This window comes from Zootoca vivipara, chromosome 6 (assembly GCF_965207765.1).
Source record: "Zootoca vivipara chromosome 6, rZooViv2.hap1.1, whole genome shotgun sequence".
Classification (NCBI taxonomy): Eukaryota; Metazoa; Chordata; class Lepidosauria; order Squamata; family Lacertidae; genus Zootoca; species Zootoca vivipara.
In genome coordinates this window covers 72,840,307-72,862,549 of record NC_142589.1, presented here as the reverse complement: position 1 = coordinate 72,862,549, position 22,243 = coordinate 72,840,307, and the positions used below count along the sequence as shown (strand labels likewise).

The window sequence follows — 22,243 nt, the reverse complement described above, 5'->3', positions numbered from 1 at the left end:
CTAAAGGGACAGGATTCCCAACTTCCTTTGCATCTGAGCACCAGCTCTGGAAGCGACTGTTTCTTTTATGAAATTCTTTGAACGAGAGTGCTTATTACAGCCTTCCCCAATATTCTACCCTGCATTGCTGGGGCTGAAGGGATCTGTAGTCCAAAATTTCTGGAGGGCATCGGGTTGCAGAAGGATGGCTCAGCATTTATGTTCGTAAATGAAGCTTGGAGGGACGTAATGGCCCCAAAGAGGCACACAATGGAATGCTATTTCCAGGAGGCAAGCCTGTTGCCAGATTCTGAAAGGGGCCGAGTGCTTGGGCAGAGACTCTGAGGGAGAAATTGAGCTGAAGCTTGTTCCAAAAGGAATCGGGTAACAATGGATGAGTCAAGAGAAACAAGCTCAGATTGAGGGCTGATAAAGTTGTTTCTGTTGGCACGTACATTTGGGGCAGGAGACAAACAGTGGAGTTTCTTAGGTCTGATCCATCTGGTACCTGGACAAAGTACCTGCCACCACCACCACCCCGAAAGCTTTCATGCTATTGGATCATCTACTCTGACATCCAGCTGCCCATTTAGGCAATACGGAATATGTAAAGGTAAAAGACCATTGGATGGTTAAGTCCAGTTAAAATTGACTATAGGGTGTGGCGCTCATCTTGCACTGGCATGCTTTCGAACTGTTAGGTTGGCAGGATCTGGGACAGAGCAACGGGAGCTCACTCCATTGCAGGGCTTCGAACCGCCACAAGCCCGGGAGGCTCAGTGGTTTAGACAGACACGGGTGGCGTTGTGGATTAAACCACTGAGCCTAGGGCTTGTCAATCAGAAGGTCGGTGGTTCAAATCCCCGCGATGGGGTGAACTCCCGTTGCTCGGTCCCAGCTCCTGCCAACCTAGCAGTTTGAAAGCACGCAGTGCAAGTAGATAAATAGGTACCGCTACAGCAGGAAGGTAAATGGCATTTCCGTGTGCTGCTCTGGTTCGGCAGAAGTGGCTTTGTCATGCTGGCCACATGACCTGGAAGCTGTACGCCGGCTCCCTTGGCCAATAATGCAAGATGAGCGCCGCAACCCCAGAGTCAGTCATGACTGGACCTAATGGTCAGGGGTCCCTTTACCTTACCACCCACTCCCCTCACTGTACAGTACTAGGAAGCAGGTCTCAAGTGTATTCAGCTGGGGCAGGCGTCTCCAACATGGTGCCCCACATATCTTCCCCCGAGTCCACCTGCCTCAATGCCTGGGCCATGAGTTGGCAAGGGGAGTTGCCTTTCTATCCATGAAAAAGCACATAAGGTTGAAGAAGGAAGCTGGAAAAAGTGGCTCCCTTTCCTACTTCTCCCAGTTCTGCTCGCTTCTGAAGGCTCGGATTAATCGCAAAACGTTGAAGAGGAAGCAATAGAAAGCAATGGCTTTGCTTTCACACCCCATGAAGCCAGTTCCTATCACCTGCTTTTTCTTTTTTAAGACAATGGTTTTGTTAATATTGTAATGGTGTTAATAATTAATCAAACGAACACATTTCAAACAGGAAGCTTTTTTATTTTTTCCTCATTTCATAAAATTTGCCCGCTGTTTGACTGTAGCGAAAGCACGGTTTGCAAAAAACAAACAAAAAAAACCCTAAAAAGCAGGGGGGGATGAGAAAAAAATCTACAACACTTAAAGTTAAAGCAGCAGATTGACATCTCACCTTTCTAAGCATGTGGCAATAATAATTAAATTAATTAATGCATGTAAATAAGTGCTGAATACATTAGGAACTGCATGTTATATCCTTTATTTATTTATTTCTCAGGGTTGCTCTTGGTATTTATTTATTTATTGCTTGCTTGCTTGCCTGCTTGCAATAAAAAAGAATTTTCCCGCCAATTTAGCGCCCGCTCCGAGAGCGAGCTAGAGCGCATGCGCCTACAGGAGGAGGCGGGGACTCGCCCGTCGGGAAGCAAAACCTGACTTGAACAGGAAAAAAAGAAAAACGGCGGCAGGGGGCGCTCGTGCCTCCGAGCCAACGCTGCCTTGCCCTTAGGCGCCTGCGCAAAAGCTCCTGGCGGACTCGTCCAGGTGGGAGGAGTCTCTGAGCGGCGGGCAGGCGAGAACATACCATAGAGCTGAGCGTCCTCGGGATCCGGCATTTCCGGCCGGCAAGGGGAGTTTTGCTACCGGGTCACGGTGGTGACAGAAAGTGGCGGGGAGATGCCGGAGATCGCGATCCGACATGTGGTGTCTGCCAGTAGTTCCGACCCGGTGCGGGCGAAGGTGTAGGGCGAGGTCGCGGCCGCCTTTCTTAAGAGGGCGCTCCGTGGCCGAGGGAGGGGAGGGAGGTTCCGTTATTTCCCCTAGCCGGTTGGGCGCAACCACTCATATCTAGGGTGGGGGTGGTCGGGGGGAGTTGGTTTTTGATTGGTGGAGCCTGGAAGAGCCCATTCCAAGGGGGAGGAAGAGAGGTGGGTGATAAATTAAGGGATAGGAGACCAGAGGAGATTATTGGGTGATGTCATATGTAGGGTGAAGTGATGGGCTGGGGAGTGATGGGGAGGACAACACACCATATATTTAAAGCACACACCCAAGAGTCCTGGGGGCTGTAGCTTGTGCAGGGTGCTGGGAATTGTAGCACTGTGTGAGGCAAACTACAGTTCTAGTGGAGGGGTGGGGAGTGATGGGGAGAACAGCTGTGTACACACCATACATGTAAAGCACACATACGGACATCCAAGGGTCCTGGGAGCCGTAGTTTGTCCTGGGAATTGTAGCTCCGTGTGGTGCAGATTATACAGTTTGTAGGATTTTTGGGAGTGAGAGGAGCGGATTGTGTTTTAAATGTACAGTGTGTATGCAGCTGAAGAAATCACAATGCAGATGATGTGGGCAAGTAATACCTGCTCTGGTTGAGGGATTCTTTCCTGCCCCTTCTTTTTTGACTCTTCCCATCTCATCTCTCTTCTCACGGCCCCCCCCCCTCCAGACGCACTGTGCTGAGAACCTGCTTAAGGCCGACACCTATCGCAAGTGGAAGGCCGCACAGGCTGGGGAGAAGCACATCTCTGCCATACTACAGGTGAGTTTTTGTTAACCTCCTGAGCATTTGAAATCTGCCTCAACTCCCCCACCTGCACTTTGTTAGGAGTGTAATTGGAGTGAGAAGCCTGTGATGCAATTTCTTTGGGGCCAAAATACCTGGGATTGGCTTGCATAATTAGTTTCTCATGTACTTAAACAGCTGCAGTTCTTTCTTGGCTACGCAAATTCCTTGCTTGGAAGGAAGCTAAACTGAATCAGGTTGTAGGCATACATAACAGCTGTCTTGATTTTGTAGAGAGTGACAGATGGACAGGATGTTGGCATGATGATGGAGCTTGCTGGTGGAAATATGTCCATACAGCCTGATTTGTGCTATTGTGTCTCCAAGTGATTGCAGGCAAATTTGTGGCTGTGGAGAGGAAAGCGTACTGTGGGAACTGGCAATATTTGTAGCATTGGCAGATAACAAACCTCATGCATGTGTTTAGTTGCAACTTGACTTAGGTTTGGCTAGGTTTGCTATTGGCATTTGGCTTACTGTGGTTGCATTGCTTCAAAAATGGTACTGTGTTGGCTTGGGTGTGCTCAATAGGCTGCCAGGTCTTCATGTCCATACTTCCCATTAAGCTGCTTTTGCCACCCATCTGTCCCAGTCTGTGAGCTGGGATCTTGAGAGGTCAACTCCAAAACCAGGCAGCAGATTAGCATCTCATCTTTATGTCATAGCTTGGTGGATCACTTGCAGTCAGAAGTCTGAATGCAGCCCAGCAGCTGTGCATTGTGACCACCAGTGGTTGACACCCCCCCCCCATATTTCCCACAACAAAAAGCATAACAGGAATTCAGTGAGAAAGACAAAGCCCTTTGGTAGGGCACATTGTTTGCATGCTGCAGGTTCCAAGTTCAAACCCTATTCTCTGTGGCTAGAAGGACCTTGGGCACCAGGGCTGGGAAGAGAAGGATTCTGTGTGAGAGCTTGGAGAGTCACTGCCAGTCAGAGTAATAATAATTTATTATTTGTATCCCGTCCATCTGGCTGGGTTTCCCCAGCCGCTCTGGGTGGCTTCCAAGAAAGATTTAAAATACATTAACGTGTCACAGATTAAAAACTTCCCTGAACAGGGCTGCCTTCAGATGTCTTCTGACAGTTCTCTGGTATAAGACAGCCTCCCCCCAACCCTGTGTCTTCCAGATGCTTTGGACTAGAACTCCCATCAGCCTTAGCTAGCACAGCTCTGCTGGCTGAAATTAATGAACTCTCAAAACATCCGAAGGGCACCGGGTTGGGGAAGGCTGGTATAAGATTTGATTTGGTATGAAGTGAGTGTGTGTGTGTGCATGCATACATATCGGCAATCATGCATGAATGGGACACTGTTCAATTTGTCAGAAACTTTAGAAGCTTGGGCTGAGACAACATTTCTGTGTGTTCCTTAACCGTTGGCTGAAGCTGTTGTGTCTCCCCACAGTTTGAGAAAGAGGAGCAGATTCACAGCATTGACATTGGCAATGAAGGCTCCGCATTTGTTGAAGTATTGGCTGGCAGCTCTGCCTCCTCCAGCGAGCAGAACTATGAGGTGAGTGAGTGCCTGTGTGTGAGAGACTGGAAGAGCCTCGTTCCTCACCCAACCTGAGAGCAAGCTGTTTTTTGCAGGATCAGAGTTGTGTCCTTCTTGCAATTTGTTTGGGCTGTTTCATTTGGTGCAGAACATATCCCCCCCTACTATTTTCCTAGTCTGTGGGGTTGAAGCAGTCTACTAATGGGGGTCCATTTCACAGAGGCTGGAAGTGGCACTTAAACCTAGTTAAAGAAAGCCCAAACCTAGAGATAGTGGGAGTGGGGTCCAGAGTAACACATGAGTGGCAGTCCAGCAGCATAGGCTAGCTGCAACTTGAATGCAGCCACATGCAAAACAAACAATGTTAGACAAGTCAAAGAACGTGCCATAGAGACATGGAGGGGCAGGGGGGTAGAGGAGCACCCTGTATATTGTGCATTTGGTAGTTTTCATCAGAAGCCATAAATATGACCCAATGTTCCTCTCTAGTCCCATCCCCCCCCCACACCTCCTACCTCCGTGAACCCATATTTTAATCCTATTAGGCTGGCATATGTCAAGTTATAGGCTAAAATGCAATCCCTTTAAGCCTGCAGTGCACCCTGACCTCCACCCCAGTCCTTTTCCTCTTACCTCAGGTTCTGCTGGTCACATCCTCCTTCATGTCCCCCTCGGAGAGCAAGAGCGGCACCAACCTCAACAGGGTTCGTATGTTTGGACCAGATAAGCTTGTGAAGGCCACAGCTGAGAGAAAGTGGGACCGGGTGAAAATCATCTGTACCCAGCCCTATACCAAGGTTTGTGAGGAAGTACAAATGATACAGGATATAAGGGATGCTGGCCAGTGTCAGGCTTGAGTTCCTGCCTTTGTTTCTCAGTTTGGTAAGAGACTTACTAGGCCTGCCTTCATTAGCCTGATAGTCTCCAGCTATTTAGGATTACAACACGCTGTTCTAGCCAGCACAGCCATGTTGACCAGAGCTGATAGGAGTTGTAGTATGAAATGCCTGCAGAGTACCAGGTTGGTGAAGGCTGTGCTAGCCAGTCACGGGTTAGTTACCATCTCCCTCCATTGCCCATCTGTGAAATGGGTTTCATTCTGGCCAGTATTACAGGAGTGGTTTGAAGCTGAGAAAGGGTAAAGTACTTTGCATTCTGCAATAGAAATGGTTATTGTAACTGCCCAAAGAACATTTATATTATGGAGTGTTGTACAAATGCCAAAAATAATAACAGCAACAGCAGCATGAAAAGGCTGGTGGCTAGCATCTCTACTAATCTGGTGAACAGAGGATGCAATTTTTTAACTGCTTTAGGTAGTAAAACTATGGGTTCCCCATCTAGAATGAGGTGAAATCAGGGAACATTAACGTGGGATGGAAATAACTAAATTCTTGTATAGAGATATTATTTTGAGCATATTCCTATTTTTGTCTACTCTGAAATTCCGATGAGTTGTGGAACTTACTCCCAAGTAAGTGCATAACAGCATTAATTGGGCTAACCTCCAGCAAAAGAACATGTAAACTCCAGAGTTGTGCATATTCTTGGCACAAAAAATATAGTATCAGCTGTTTATCAGGGTGATTGTTTACAAGGGGAGCAATTCCTAGTAAGTGGTGTCAGTCTGATGTATGCCTACCATACCAGTAAGTCTGTTAACTGAGATGTCTTTGGTCCCTGAGGAGTGTGTGATGATGATAAGAGAGAGGTGCCGCCTGGGAGGAGGGGCCGACAAGTGCTTGGGACTGCCTGATTGATAAACCTGACTCCTTTACTCGAGTTTCTTGCTTTTCTCAGTCCTTGACTTATGGCCTTTCCTTTGTGAGATTCCACTCTCCTCCAGAAAATGACGAGATTCATTCCAAAACTGCTTCTCCGGTGAGTGCTCCAGTGACCAGAATGTTGTCCCCTCTTTTGCTGCCACTCCTTGGCTGATTTGAAACCCTCTCTCTCTCCTTCCTGCTCTGTGTATTCAGAAGCTCACCAAGCTGGGGCAGTTCAAGGTCAAGGAAGACGACAACGACTCCCTGAAGCCCGGGGCGCTTTTCTTCAGCCGTGCCAGCAAACCCCTCGTCTCTCCACCTAAAGGTAGCCACAGTAGCTATAGCCTAGGTGGGAAACTATTTCCAACTCAAGGGCTGCATTTTCCGTCTGGGCAGATGTTCGAGGCCCAGGGGCAAAAGAGGGCAGGGCCCTCAATGTAAGTGCTGTCTTTGTACAGTAAGCTAGTTTCCGCACACACTCCTCTCTAACCTCCATCCAGATAAGGAATAAACATCATCAGAGATCAGTTGCTCAAAACCACTCAGGGTCAGTGGTTCTGAGGCCAGAGAAGGCCCTACGCTTGGTATATTGCTTCCAGCTGGCAAACCCTTAATGAGGGTTACTAGGTCAAGCCATGGGTCCATTGCATCCAGTTTTCTGTTTCCCTCAGTTGCCGACAAGATGCCTTTGAGATGCTCACACGAAAGGCATGAAAGCTACAGCACTCTCTCAACATTGCTCCTTGGGATCTTGTATTGAATGGTATCCGAAAGCCCTAAATGGCCTCGGCCCAGTATACCTGAAGGAGCATCTCCGCACCCATTGTTCAGCCTGGACGCTGAGGTTCAGCTCCGAGGGCCTTCTGGCGGTTCCCTCAGTGTGTGAAATGTAGTTACAGGGAACCAGGCAGAGAGAGTCTTCTCAGTAGTGGCGCCCGCCCTGTGGAACGTCCTCCCGTCAGATGTCAAGGAAATAAACAACTACCTGACTTTTAGAAGACAACAGAAGGCAGCCCTGTTTCGGGAAGTTTTTAATGTTTGATGTTTTATAATTTTTTATGCGCTGTAGGCCACCCAGAGTGGCTGGGGAAACCCAGCCAGATGGGTGCGTTATCAATATTATTATTATTATTATTATTATTATTATTATTATTATTATACTGCCACTGAACTTGGAGGTTCCATTTACCCATGATTACTAATAGCCATTACGAAGGAGAGTCTTAACGAAGTTTGTGTCGGTGGGGCCAGGAGGTGGCGTTTCTTTTTCTTTTCTTTTCTTTTATTCATTTATTTCTAAGAGTAATTAATATATTTTTAATAAGCTTTATTTGCACAATAAAAGCTACACATTGAAACATATTAATCCGTTATAAAAAAAGAAAACAGAAAAAAAGAAAAGAAAAAAGGATAAGAAAAAAGGAAATGGCAATAATAAAAAAGAAAGAAAAAATAAGAATATTCAACAAAAAATCTTATCAGAAACATACATTAATTTAAGGGATACCATCCGTCGTCGACATTATAAACACATATTTCCAGTGAGGTGGGTGGGGTATCTATATTATTATTAATAATAATAATATTAATATTATGCCACCGAACATGGAGGTTCCATTTACCCATTGTTACTAATAGCCATTAGCAAGGAGAGTCTTAGGCGAGTTTGTGTTGGTGGGGACAAGAAGTGGCTTTTCCCTTGGCTCTCTGTTGAACCAGAGACATTCACATGTGTGCTCCCACTGTAATGCTGTGACGACAAAGGTTTTTCGTGCCATCCCTGAAAAAGCATTCTTTAACAAACAAACAAACAAACCAAATGCACACTTCATAGCATCAGCACTGCATTTCTTAACACATTGAGAATGATTATTCATTACTGTTGTTGCAGCCTCTCAGAACAACCAGCCCTCGCCCAGTTACGCCGCTGCCTCATTGCAAACCAGCGTGTCCAGTTCCCCCGATCCTTCGCCATCAGCCACCGAAAAACCCACCACAAAAGCCTCTCCCAAGGTTAAAAGCTGATTTCTGGGTGAATGGGTTGGGTTCCAAACTTTATCCTTGCATGTTAGCCTAAAGTAGGGCTGCCAGGTGTTCCTTTATTGTTTTAACTACCTATGCTCTGATTAATAGTTCTATAGAACTTTTGTGTGTTCAAACTGCTTCATGTTCGTTATCTAGTTGTAACCTTTACAGCAACCTTTTAAAGCAGATGGGGGGAATATGTGACCCTCCAGATGTTTATCAGACTACAGCTTCCGTCAGCTTCAGCCAACATGGTTGGATGATGTGAGTTGGAGTTCAGGAACATGGGGAGGGCAACTGGCTCCCTACCCCTGCTTTAAGGAAAGTTGATATTATTATTATCCCCTGCACAGCAGTTGAGACACTAAGACTTAAGGCTAAGAGCTGTGTGCAGACCCTCCAAGAGGGTTTTTTAATTCTCCTCCAAGATTCCAATTTTCCCCATTTTTAAAAATGAAAATATGTTTTAAAACTTATTTGAAAACTTTTTACTGACTGCTCCTATAAATTGCTTATTGTGATGCTGAAAAGGTTTTTTGTTTTATTTTTGTGTACCCTCAAATTTATCCATCAAAAAACAATATTCTTTTTATGGCATCTCCTACATGTCCCCAGCTGTGATTCTGTGATGCGGAAGGGACGCAACAAGGGACGCAGGTGGCTCTGTGGGTTAAACCACAGCCTAGGGCTTGCTGATCAGAAGGTCAGTGGTTCAAATCCCTGCGACAGGGTGAGCTCCCGTTGCTCGGTCCCAGCTCCTGCCCACCTAGCAGTTCAAAAAAGCACATCAAAGTGCAAGTAGATAAATAGGTACCGCTCCAAGCGGGAAGGTAAACGGCATTTCCGTGTGCTGCTCTGGTTTGCCAGAAGCGGCTTTGTCATGCTGGCCACATGACCTGGAAGCTGTACACCGGCTCCCTTGGCCAATAATGCGAGATGAGCGCCGCAACCCCAGAGTCAGTCACGACTGGACCTAATGGTCAGGGGTCCCTTTACCTTTACCGGCATGTCCCCAGCTGTGATTCTGTGATACTAGAAGTTGGTATTTTATGACCCCAGTTTAAGGCCACCAATATGTGTGCTTGGATGGAGGATTAGCCAAGCTCATTTTTACACTTAGTCCTGTCGGTAGACTGTTTGCCAAAGAGAGACGGCTTAGCTAAGGCTACCTAGTGGGTTCAGTGCAGATGCACGATCTGAACCAAGGACTAGGAGCAAGCTTGTTTTCTCCTGCTCTGGAGGGTAGGACACGAACCAATGGCTTCAAGTTACCAGAAAGGAGATGCCGACTGAACACCAGGCAGAGCTTTCAGACAGTAAGAGCTGTTTGACAGCGGAACAGACTCCCTCGGGAGTTTGTGGTTTCTCCTTCCTTGGAGGTTTTTTAGCAGAGGTTGGATGACCATCTGTCATGGATGCTTTAGTTGAAATTCCTGTGTTGCAGAGTGTTGGACTAGATGACCCCTGAGGATCCCTTCCAACTACACAGCACCAGCCCTACTGTTAATTTAACCACTGTCTGACATGCAGAAATTCAGCAACTGCAGTTTTTTTCCTGCCAGTGAAGATGGACTGGGGGGGGGGGAATGCTTCCCTTGCTACATCTCTATATGTGGAGCTGCTGTAATTTAAAAACCAAACAAACCAGGAGCAAGTCAACCCCTGAAGTATACAAGTCCCATCCCATGATCCACTGCATTTCCTCTCTAGGTGGTTGTTAGACTAAAGCTCTCATCATCCCTGGCCACTGGTCATGCTGCATGAGGTTAATGGGAGTTGCGAGCCCAACAACATGTGGAAAGCCACAGGTTGCCTTCTTATACCATAAGTAAGTCCCTGTGGCCTTTGGGCGTCTTACCTTTTCGTCGGCCTGCATAGTTTTGCACTGCATGTTTCCTTCTGCTCACAGGAGCCCACGCCGGTCAAGAGGAAGTTTGAATTCAGCAAGAGAAATTCTGGTGTCTCGTCTACAGCCAGTAAACCCCACCCAGATACTCCCCGCCCTGCACAGCCAGCCTCCAAGAAACTCAAAGGTGTGTATGTGGGGGCTGCATTTTGAAAATGGGCCTTGGGAGTCCTCTTACGCTGGGAGAAGTTGGAGGCTAAACTCGGGGTTACTGTAAGTTACTTTCGTTGATAAGTAACTTTGCAGTGCAGATCTTAACACATTTACTCAGCAGTTAAATCCTTCCACATTGCTTCTTATAAAGTGTGCATGGGGTTGCATCCTGACTCTTTAATATGCCCATGCTCATTATTAGTGGTAGCATTCCAGCTATGGAATTCCCTCCCTAGAGAAATCAGATAATCTGCCTTTTTTACTGCATTCTTGAGAAAAGTTAAGGATTTTTTTTGTTTGTCCAGGCTTTTGGAAGATAGTTCTATCAAGGTTTTACATGGCTGGTCACTGACAACTGCATACCTTATCTGTTCTGCAGCTGATCTTGATACTACAGAAGAGACTGAAGTTCTTAACTGCTGGAAGTACTTTTTTGTTCCCCACCCCCTCCCAAAAGCTCTTCTGATGTCCAGCAGTACCAGCTGTTGCCTGGATGCTTTCACAGCCATAAGGACTAGAAACTTAGCTATTTAAAAATAATAATGTTGAGATAGCAGGTTGCCATATGCTGCTTATACTTCAATATTCCATGCAGCACCCACTTCCAGCAACTATTTGAACAGGAGTTAGGAACACAGCTTGTTCAGCATCACATTTTGATCGACTCGTACAGAAGAATGGCTACAGATCTGTGCATCTCCTCTTCCTCCTAAATAACTTTGATTTGCTCTCCTCCCCCCTCCCCAAATTTACCAGCTTCTCCTTCAGCACTTCCTTCCCCAAAGACGCCACCTTCCAAAAAGCCTCCGCAAACTCAGTCTTCAGAGGGGACAGCAGACGTGCCTTTCCAGCGTCTCCTGCAGGGAACTGTGTTCGTGTTGAGCGGCTTCCAGAACCCATTCCGCTCTGAGCTGCGGGACAAAGCCCTAGAGATGGGTGCAAAGTACCGACCAGACTGGACCCCTGACAGCACTCACCTCATGTAGGTGTCCTGCAAACCACTGGATCTCCCTGTGCCTTCTAAAACTTTGTTTCTCTCTACCCAACCCCTAGATTTTTTAAGACTGTACAGTCCCGAAGGCTTCAACCAGACATTGGTTTATATCTTGACGACTTGCTGTTTTACCAGAAACATAACAAGTCTTTGGTACGAGAAGTACATAAAAACATGCAACTACTTCTTTCCCTGCACCTCACCTCCCAAAAGATCAGATTTTGCCAGGTCTTGGAAATGGGGTAGCAGGAGAGAGTTCCCCTGCTGTCACAGGCTGCCGCCTTTTTTAATACAGCCTACAAAAGGAAGCTTGGGCATCTTACACACCATAAAAATGCAATAGCAACAAGCTAAACAATTTGCAAATCAGCATTGCACATGTGATTTTTAACACAGGCCCGTTAAAATAAGTAGCACAATAATATTAATCCCACTGGTCTCCGACCGTAATAAATTACCTATCTATTAATCCCAGATTTTTTTAAAAAAAAAATAGAAGTATTATTCTACATTTTGTACATATGGGAAATATGCTAGACACCAGCCTGCATCAACCTGGTAACCTAGATTTTTTTCTTACTACAACTTCCATCCGTCTCCAGGCCTCACAACCATGGCTGGGAGTGATGGGAGTTGCTGTCCAACACATCTCCAGGCATCGGGTTAATAATGCTGGCTGCTATAGGTGGTTGCAGGGTAGCTCCAGTAAACTAGGGCTGCTAACCAACAGGGAACTATGTAGAAGTACAGCCTGATCCTGTGCTGGTCTGCTCAAGGGTTAAAGTTGCAGCTGAGTGCATTAGAACTAATTCCAGTTTCCACCACAACAATCTGCCTTTTGAAGCGACTGGTTTATAATGGTTGTGCTTTCCACCAGCTCTTCTGCTCTTGGCGCTGGTTAGTAGAGAGTGACATGTTGCTGTGCTCTGAGTGCCCTGCTGTGTTCTCTCCCCTTCCAGCTGTGCCTTTGCCAACACGCCCAAGTTCAGCCAAGTGAAAGGGCTCGGGGGCACGATTGTGCGCAAGGAGTGGGTCCTGGACTGTTACCGCACAAAGCGGTGCCTTCCCTGCAAGCGGTGAGTTGGCGGGCGGGGGCTGAGCCTAAAGGGTCGCTCTGTCGAGGATCCTTGCAGCATTGCAGAGATGGGGAACCTGTGGTGGCAGAACTCCAGTCTCCTGTCATCCACTGGTAGCTGTGGCTGGTGGGAGTTAGAGTCCAACAAAATCGAGAGAGTCCCCACTGTATTGGGATGGGTGGTTTGGTTTCAGCTACATCTGGGTTTGCAACGGGTGTGTTCCTTTTGCCAGCTACCTGATGGTAAGCCCAGAATCTTCCAGCAGTGAGCAGGAGGAGGAGAGCGACGAAGAGACTCCTGCCCGACACCACAAACCCCTTGCACATCCGCAGGTAATAGAGCACCTCGGTTCATATGGAATAGGTGCAGCTCTGGCAGACTGCTTTTGTCCTGAGAGGAGTTCGCCTCACTGGCACTTAAAGATCAGGAATGTATGTCTGCACACACACTGTGATTGAAAAGTAGGGTCCTTCCTATAAGGTTCTTCCAATGAAATGGGGTAAAATCAAACTCTGTGCTTACTTCTCATTGCATACTTTACACAGAAGTAAATCTACATTGCCATTCTGTCTAGGATATTGTCACCTGTATAGTAGTAAACAGTGTTTGATATTTGAGCCACTTCATGGTTACAATTTTCTATCTGTAACAAAGAATATATCCCCAAAGTCTCTTGATTGTTTTGCCTTTAGGGGGCTTTTTTTTTTTGTCCCTCCCAGTGTTAACATACTGGACCGGGCGGGGGGGGACAACCTTATGTATTTTTTGAAACAAAACTGAGCTTTTAGAGAATAAAACGTCCCCCACAAAGTGTCATGGTTTTTACTTTGAGTTGAAGCAGGTCACTTGTCTCTGTTGTTCAAAAAGCTTTTTAAATTAACTGAGAAGACAATGCTCCCTGGTTAACTGGGCAATGCATTTAAAATTCTATGTGCTTTATACGTTTTTAATAAAGGATAAGATTGCAGGCATCCCCTCCTTTGTGAGATTGAAGGGGAGAACTGCTGTGACGTGAGCACTGCTTTTATTTGACAGAGAGCTGACGTGCCCAGCTCCAACCACAAGCCCAAGACCCTTGCCAGTCCCAAAGCTGTACCGATGGCACCGAAGAGGGCATCCTCTGAAGAAGAGGAAGAGCCCGCTACCTCTCGGAGCAGTGGCATCCATAACAACTCGCGGGCCCCAGCAGCTGACTCTGGAGCATCCAGCAGCGACGAGGATCCCAGGGGTAGGTCTGAGAAGCCCTGGTTCTACCTGCATGTTGGAGCAAAAGAGCTCACTTTTATACTCCCACTCCTGCTTTATCTTCCTGTAAGAACCGCCTTGTGGGATCAGTCTAAAGCAGGCATCCCCAAACTGTGGCCCTCCAGATGTTTTGACCTACAACTCCCATGATCCCTAGGTAAGAGGACCCGTGGTCAGGGATGATGGGAATTGTAGTCCAAAACATCTGGAGGGCCGAAGTTTGGGGATGCCTGGTCTAAAGGTCCTTCTCACTGAGCATCCTATTTCCACCAGCAGCCAGAGAGGTGCCCCTTGGAAGGCTCACAAATGGGGCACGAATGTGATGGCTACCCTCTCCCTGCATTTTTTGCACCCAAGGGTAATGAAATCCATGAAATGATTATGATTAAAGGAGCAATCATGAACCTTCTGCTGATCAATTCCACTACATGAAGCTCAAGTTACTAGGCAATTTAATAAACCTTTTTATCTGTGTATACCAGGCCCAATTCAAGGTGCTGACGAGGATATAAAGCTCTAATTACTTTGGGCCCTGACAGTTGAAGGGCCGCCTCTTCCCATACCTGCCAAACTGAGCCCAACACACTGCAAGGCAATGCAGGAATATACAGCTGTTCCATCCAGGGATCAAACCGCAACCTAGGCATTATCACAACCACACACTAACCAACTGAGCTGTCTGAGCTGTGGGTCTTATCTCTGGACCCCAGCAGGCCTTTTGAGTGTTCCCTTGCTGAGCCACCGAGCCTCTGATTCTTTGCTTCCCATTGCCACTTGCTCACCTGTCTTTCAGGTTTTTGTGCAATGCTGTAAGGCAGGCATCCCCAAACTTCGGCCCTCCAGATGTTTTGGACTACAATTCCCATCATCCCTGACCACTGGTCCTGTTAGCTAGGAATCATGGGAGTTGTAGGCCAAAACATCTGGAGGGCCGCAGTTTGGGGATGCCTGCTGTAAGGAAACACCATATCCCTGGCAGCTACGAAGGAGCTGGAAGGAGCAGGCAGTGCTCCTGGGTTGTGAGTCAAGGGCTGCATTAATCTGCCCATTCAAATGTAATGGCACAGTAGTGGCCCTGTACTAATTTTCTCTCTCCTCTACCCCCCTCCCCGCCCCCGCCCCCCCCCAAAAAAACCTCAGGTGCTCGAGACAATGGAGATGAGGGCTCTGGTGACACCGACGATGAGCTGAGGAGGTTAGTCAAGTGAATGGTTCTTTTGTAAGCCATGCCCTCAGGGATGGAAGAAGGATTTTGTGTTTTAAAGGGGTTGGAATAGTGGCTGGGTACCTATGATGCCAGAGACGTTGGTGACGCTGTGGGTTAAACCACAGAGCCTAGGGCTTGCCGATCAGAAGGTCGGCGGTTCGAATCCCCGTGATGAGGTGAGCTCCCGTTGCTCAGTCCCAACTCCTGCCAACCTAGCAGTTCGAAAGCATGCAGTGCAAGTAGATAAATAGGTACCACTCCGGCAGGAAGGTACAGTAAATGGCGTTTCTGTGTGCTGCTCTGGTTCGCCAGAAGTGGCTTAATCATGCTGGCCACATGACCCGGAAAAACTGTCTGGATCTAATGGTCGGGGTCCCTTTACCTTTACCTATGATGCCAGCCAGTAAGCAAATATAGGAGAAGATGGTTAGAAATTGGTGGAACAGGACTTGAAGCTGTGGTTTAAAGGGGAGAGGCTCCATCCCCTTAGTGAAAGTCGTTTGCACAGATGTTTCCTGATTTCAAAGCCTTCAATTGTAATGGCCAATGTGCATTTTTGTCCTTGAGGACTAGAAGCATGATGCTGATGGTAGGGCGGGGATATCAGGTCCTTTGTGCCAACATATTTCCATTTTCCTCGGCTTTAGAGTGGAAGAGGAGCACCGCAAAAAGCAACAAGGGGGGCGGAGGGTGGTCCCGGAGCCAGATGATGATCCGTACGGCGGCTCCACAGATGAGAATACAGATGTTGAAGAAAAAGAGGAGCCAGATCAGCCCATCCCAGAGCTACCAGGTATGTCAGGACTGATGGGATGTGAGGACTGTGAGCTTAGATCTGATTGGTCAGCTAAAGCTTTTGTTGTTTAACCCACGGGGATGAATTACTCATTGGGGCTGAGAGTGACTCATTCATCTTGTGCATAGAATCATAGAATCATAGAGTTGGAAGAGACCACAAGGGCCATCCAGTCAAAGCCCCTGCCAAGCAGGAAACACCATCAAAGCATTCTTGACATGTGGCTGTCAAGCCTCTGCTTAAAGACCTCCAAAGAAGGAGACTCCACCACACTTCTTGGCAGCAAATTCCACTGTCAAACAGCTCTTACTGTCAGGAAGTTCTTCCTAATGTTTAGGTGGAATCTTCTTTCTTGTAGTTTGAATCCATTGCTCCGTGTCCGCTTCTCTGGAGCAGCAGAAAACAACCTTTCACCCTCCTCTATATGACATCCTTTTATATATTTGAACATGGCTATCATATGACCCCTTAACCTTCTCTTCTCCAGGCTAAACATACCCAGCTCCCTAAGCCGTTCCTCATAAGGCATCGTTTCCAGCCCTTTGACCATTTTGGTTGCCCTCCTCTGGTCAGACCTCACCTGGAGTACTGCCTTCCAGCTTGTCAGTATCCTTGAACTGTGGTGCCCAGAACTGGACACAGTACTCCAGGTGAGGTCTGACCAGAGCAGCTATTTTGTTTGCTCTTTATGCAGTGCGTAGTTAAAACTATGGAACTCACTGCCACAGGAGGCCACCAGTTTGGATAGCTTTAAAAGATTATTGGACCAATTTGTGGAGGAGAAAGCTACCAATGGCCACTAGCCTCAGTGAGAGGCAGAAATTTTTCTGAATACCAGTTGCTAGAAACTACAGAGGGAGAGAGTGCTACCACGTGTTGGTCCTGTGCTTGAGGGTTTCACTTTGAGAACAGGATGCTTGACTTACCCTGATCCAGCAGGGCTCTTCTTACACGTTTGAGTATTCCTATAAAAGGCTTTGATGGTGTTTCCTGCTTGGCAGGGGGTTGGACTGGATGGCCCCTGTGGTCTCTTCCAGCTCTATGATTCTATGAAGTTAAAAAGAAAATGTTAAAGATGACCTTTTCTTTTCACCAGAGTGGTAGCTTTTGTTAAGCTGTGGGTTATCCCCACCGCCAAGATATATTGAGGCTTATTTAGTGCAAATTATTTAATGATAAGTTTTTAGGAGCAAGTTACTGGTGGGCAGCCCCATCTTTCTCCCTTCTCTGCTAAGGAGGCCTCATGACTTCTAAAGGCAAGGAGAGACTGGGAAAATGAAGTCAGGAGATGAGATGCAACCATGCTGTTTCTTTCCATGCTGGTATACATGAGACTAGGACCTGAGAGCTCCTGGTTTGCATCCAATGTTACTATACTCAGAGTAGACCCATTGAAATTAATTAGATGCAACCCTCTAGTCTTGAACTGCATAAATAGACACAATGCTTGGAAATTATGTGGTTCATTTATGGGGCGAGTTTGGGGTTTCAAGTCTTCATTCAGCTTCTCTGTCTTTGCCAGATTTATTTGTGGGCAAGCACTTCTTCCTTTATGGCGAATTCCCTTCCCAAGAGCGACGCCTCTTGAACCGTTACATTGTGGCTTTTAACGGGTGAGTTTTGCTGTGGTGGCATTGTAGTAGGTGCCTGCTGTGGCCCAAGTGGCGTGCTGAATGCATGTTGTCATCAGAGGCAGCCCCCAAAAGAGTGTAAGCTGTGTATGGTGAAGAACAAAGACCATGGAAATCCAAATTCCCCACCAAAGACAGTCGAGTTTAGCCACCAAATTTTGAAACACAGCTCCATATTTTTCTATAATGATGCTTCTCTAGGAAGAGAGGAACCAGAAACTACGTAAAGTCTTGACTGTCCACTCCTTCAGTCTTGCCTAACATGCTTTGAATATATCATACTCATTATGTCTGGGTCAGCTAAAATTTAAAAAGCACAATTCAAACAATAAACTAACATTTAGCATGGTATACTTGCATACAAACTTATCAATCCATTTAAAAATACTACTCAGAGTAGATCCATTGAAATTAAGTCAGTCATATCCATTAATTTCTGTGGGTCTGGATACAATCTACTACTTTCCTTTTTTGGTGAGAGGACGCCCATGCGATGTTGGATTTAGAACAAATCTTGGCTGCAGCGTGCAGCTAATTGAGGGAGATTTTAGCCACAAGTCCTGGTTCAGAGGCCATGCTAAACCAAACCTTGCCTAGTTTGGTGTGGCAGCAAAGATGACCTGGGAGAAGGAGCAAAGTGGGTGCAAGGCACCCTAGGAACCCATGTGTTCAAGTTTGGCTTAGTACAACCTTTGCCAACCTGGCATCCCACACCCATCTAGAGGTTTTGGACCACAACTCTCATCAGCCCCAGCCAGTGCACCGAAACATCTGGAGGGTGAGCCAGCTTGGCTTAGTATGTCATGCGAACCAGCCATTTGTGCCAATTCTGCAATCTCAAGTGTATTTCACTATCACTTCTTTCTGCTCTTAAGGGGAGGAGGAAAAGGTGCCTGTAAATTATTGTAAGGGGAATGCTTCTCTTCCGCTTGCAGGGAAGTGGAGGATTATATGAATGAGCGAGTCAATTATGTGATCACGGCTCAAGAGTGGGATGACACGTTTGAGGAGGTGAGCTCATCTTTCCAGCTGTGTAAGACTGCATTGGTCTAGCCCAGTCATCCGTAAGCCATGACACACTTTTCAGGTGGCCCCATAGATAACGGATGGAGATAAACACAGGGTGCCGGTTCCAAAGGCAACTGTGGCAGAAACAGATGATCATAGTAGCACTTTTTAGCGTTTTTATGCTTTCAAAATGCTTCAAGAGCTTTTCAGCATCCTTACAATGACCCAGTAAGGTAGTCCCACATGTTTAATGTTACATTGCTGTAGAGGTTGGGGCTGAGGTTAAAGAATAATGCTTCTTGTTCATGTTTGTTGTTTTAATTTTACTTGTACCCTGCCCATCTGAGACTAGTCCAAAGTCACCAGCAAGCTCTGTGCTTCAGTAGGGAATTAAAGTGTCAGACAGGAGTGGGGAAACCTTGTTCTAACCACGACACCCCACTTTCTCTTGCTTTGTAACCGAGATAAAATCTGAACCTGGGCTACCTCATTTAAATGCTTGTGCTAGTCCACAACAGTTAGGCATTGCATCAGGATGAACTGGCTCCGCCTTTTGGGGTGGAGCCAGGCACCTTCCAAGTGCCAGCATTTTCTCCTTTCTGTTGCAGGCTCTGAACGAGAATGCCAACCTTTCCTTTGTGCGCCCCCGCTGGATCTACAACTGCAACCAGCGGCAGAAGCTGATCCCCCACCAGCCCTATGTTGTGGTACCACGAGTGTAGGCCGGCCTCCTCCCTGCGGGTCCTGTATACTCCCTCTGGAACAAACAGCTCTCCTTCCCTTAGGGGCCACTTGACACCATGCTCTCTCTCTCTCTCGTTTTCCACTGGGACGTTCCTTCCTCTCAAGGCCCTTGTCCAGCAGCTCTGTTTCTACACTCACACACAGACGGAGCTGGGGTTTTGAGGGCCTTTTTTTCTACTATTGCTTGCTCCAGCAGTAGCTACCCCAGCTCACATGGGACATGATTTCATTTGCAGAAATAACTCGAGCTGCTCTGGAGAAATCAGTGTAGAAAGCCTCCATGGTGCACTGTGGCAGAGTGGTGAGCTGCTCTGGATTGGGGCCTGTGTAAACTCTCTCAAGGTCTTAGTAAGTGGAGTTGGAGCTTGGTTTGGACTAATAAGGGGCGAGGGCACAACTGGGAAAGCAAGATGCATCCTCCAAACAATCCTGACTTTTATTTCTGCGACCCTCTCCTGACCCTGGTTCTCATGTCACCCTTTTTCTTTCTCTTTTTTTTACCTCTCCCACCTCCCACAATCATTTCCTAGGAGGCTCTGTGTGTTCTTGTCAGTCAGTTAACTTCTCTCTCTCTCTCTCTCTCTCTCTCTCTCTCTCTCTCTCTCTCTCTATATATATATATATATATATATATATATATGTATATAGTTGAGGACACTGGCCATTTTAAGGTGGAAGTTTACATTCTGACACAAACACTGTCCTTAGAACGGAAGCACCTGTCCCTCTATACAAGCTCTGCCTTCCTCCCAGTTTTACAGGAGTTGATATTTGCCTCCTACTCCTTGACCCCTTTTCATTTTGTGACTAAGGCCACCCCATCACAAGCTTCCATTTTTGCAGATGAAATTTGTTCCTCTGTCTGCAGATTCAGCAAACCTGAGCATATGAACAGTCGGTGGTATGCTGGCCTGACCATGGGGCAAATCCAAGCCCATTTTTAGAATTCAGGAATTAACCACTCACAAGTGTTACCATTTTGGTTGACATTCTGCTCACCTGCATTTCTACGACCACCTCTGGAAAATCATTTTCAAATGAGGCCCACCGTGTAATATCCAGTCCCTGAGCTCACATTCCTTTTTAAGCTCAGTGTCCTTGCTCTGTGTCTTACACAGCTCCGTTATAAGCATGTGGTATTTGGAGTAGACGCCATACGGTGACCGAACAGAGATTCCTAAGTGGCATGCTTGGCCCAGGTACAGAGATGTTTTAATGCTGAGTGTTCTCTCACACAACCGCTTTAAACAGTGTTCAGGGTAGAAACTATGACTGTTAAAATCATACTAAGTTTTATATTGCAGCTCTTACGACCCAAGCCTCAGATTTCTCCTATAGGAAGCAAAACAAAAAACGGCTGGAGTTAATTGTCTTGTGATTTGATTCATTTCAGCAGCATGTTGTCAGTTCCACTCTTTGCTTTTTACCTCGGGCAAAGAACTATCTTCAGATTTCGCTGGAAGGGAAACAGCAGAAAAACCCACCCTTTCAGCTCAGCTTCCCGGTGAGCTTTTTTTTGGGGGGGGGGTGGTATTCTGCCCGACCCCCCCCCCCAAAAAAATTGCATGTTCCTTCCTGCTTTTCCCTGGCTGTGAACTGGACTGAGAGGCCTTGAATAATCTACCTCGTTTTTACAGCCCATCTCTTCCCCATCATTGGTGCTGCCCTCAGTGCTGCGAATCAAGCCAGCAACTCTGTCCTTATGTTCATGGATAAACTACACTAAATAAGCTGATTGCTCACAGGAGCTTCCCAGCTTCAGGAAAGGGCTGCAAATAGCCCATCTCTATGGATTCTACTCTTTGGCCCCTGTGTATATAACATCTCCAATACAGAGGTTCTCCACTTGAACCCTTAGCTTTGATCTATTTTCCACTAGGTCTTGCTATGTGGAAGCCCAGAGATCACAGGAGTAAGAAGTAGGCAGAAGCCTACCAACGGGGGGCTTCAATCAGCACGACCAACAGACAGCGTTGATGGGAGCTATAACAAAGGATGGAGATACCATGTTGGCCTCCCGTTTACCCCAATGCCTCTTTGGAAGGGAGGATTAACCTGTCCCCAGGTAGGGGGCATTAGTGTTAGCCAGAAATTGTTGAAAAGCATGGGATGCTCTATTTTAAGGAGAGTTTGCTCAGCTATGATTCCCAAAAAGCTGGTGATGGCTTTCAGGTGACAGTGAAGGGCAATAGTGTTTTTTTAATAAGCTATCTTGACTTCTCACCAGAGGGGAACTAGCTTTGGGAGTGCAATGAGAATTCACACACCCCTTCTAAAATCTGCCACGTTCAGAGTTGCTATGGGGGTGGGGGGAGGCCTAGCATTTAAACTGGATCAGGTTTGCATCACAGCTCACATGTCCCGAGATTAAGGGCTTCTTGGTTTTTAAAAAGGAATTATACCTATGGTTCATCAAAGTTTGCATGAGAATCCAAAAGTTGTAATGAATCTTCTCCAGGGATGTATTCATGTCTTCTTTCCCCCTCCAATCTGGTTTGTTGTGTTTTTTTATATATAAAAATAAATAAATGAAATGAAAACAAAATCTCAGCCTCGAGCTGCTCTTCTGCGCCACAGAGATTGTAACAACCTCCTAAGATATAACTGAGAAGAAACAGGTGTCAGAATGTTCACATGATGATTTCTAACAGGGTCTCAACAGTTCTGAACAGAAAGTCATGCATTTAAGCTTTTAAAAAGGCTCCTGGTGCTCATAGTGGCAGTTTCGGCTCATAATGTGGCTACTGAGGGTGGTGTGGAATGGCTTGAGCACACAGTAAAACGATTGTCTCCTTTCCCCTGAGGTCTCCATTCCCTGCCTGCCTTCTGTCCTGCTCATACAGCCCCAAATGCTTCTCTTCTTTCTGACATAATTGCATTATTTAGAAACCCACAAACTATTTGGATAAACCATTTAAAAATTCAAGCTAAGGCAATTACCCCTAGGACTGACATCACTATTTGTCTCCCTTTACCTTCCTCCTGTGCTTTTTTTTTTTTTACCGCTTACAAAATCTGGAATATCTGCACCAGCAGCAACAGTTAAGTAACTGCCTTTGGGGCTGTAATGGACATCCAATTTATTCTAGCTGCCTGATTCTCGTATCAAAACGCT

The 22,243-nt window shown here is 46.6% G+C and overlaps 1 protein-coding gene across 1 annotated transcript; it reads left to right on the top strand.

Annotated features, from left to right (window-relative positions):
• The first annotated feature begins 2,112 nt into the window (after positions 1-2,112).
• XRCC1 (X-ray repair cross complementing 1) lies at positions 2,113-21,673 on the top strand. Its single transcript, XM_035118105.3, has 17 exons — positions 2,113-2,241; positions 2,963-3,055; positions 4,488-4,595; positions 5,216-5,374; positions 6,378-6,458; positions 6,557-6,668; positions 8,235-8,356; positions 10,278-10,401; positions 11,184-11,409; positions 12,381-12,497; positions 12,730-12,829; positions 13,533-13,725; positions 14,883-14,937; positions 15,597-15,742; positions 17,268-17,358; positions 18,312-18,387; positions 18,993-21,673. The coding sequence occupies exons 1-17, from the start codon at positions 2,191-2,193 to the stop codon at positions 19,104-19,106; spliced, it is 1,968 nt and encodes a 655-aa protein (XP_034973996.2). The 5' UTR covers positions 2,113-2,190; the 3' UTR covers positions 19,107-21,673.
• Positions 21,674-22,243: the final 570 nt, after the last annotated feature.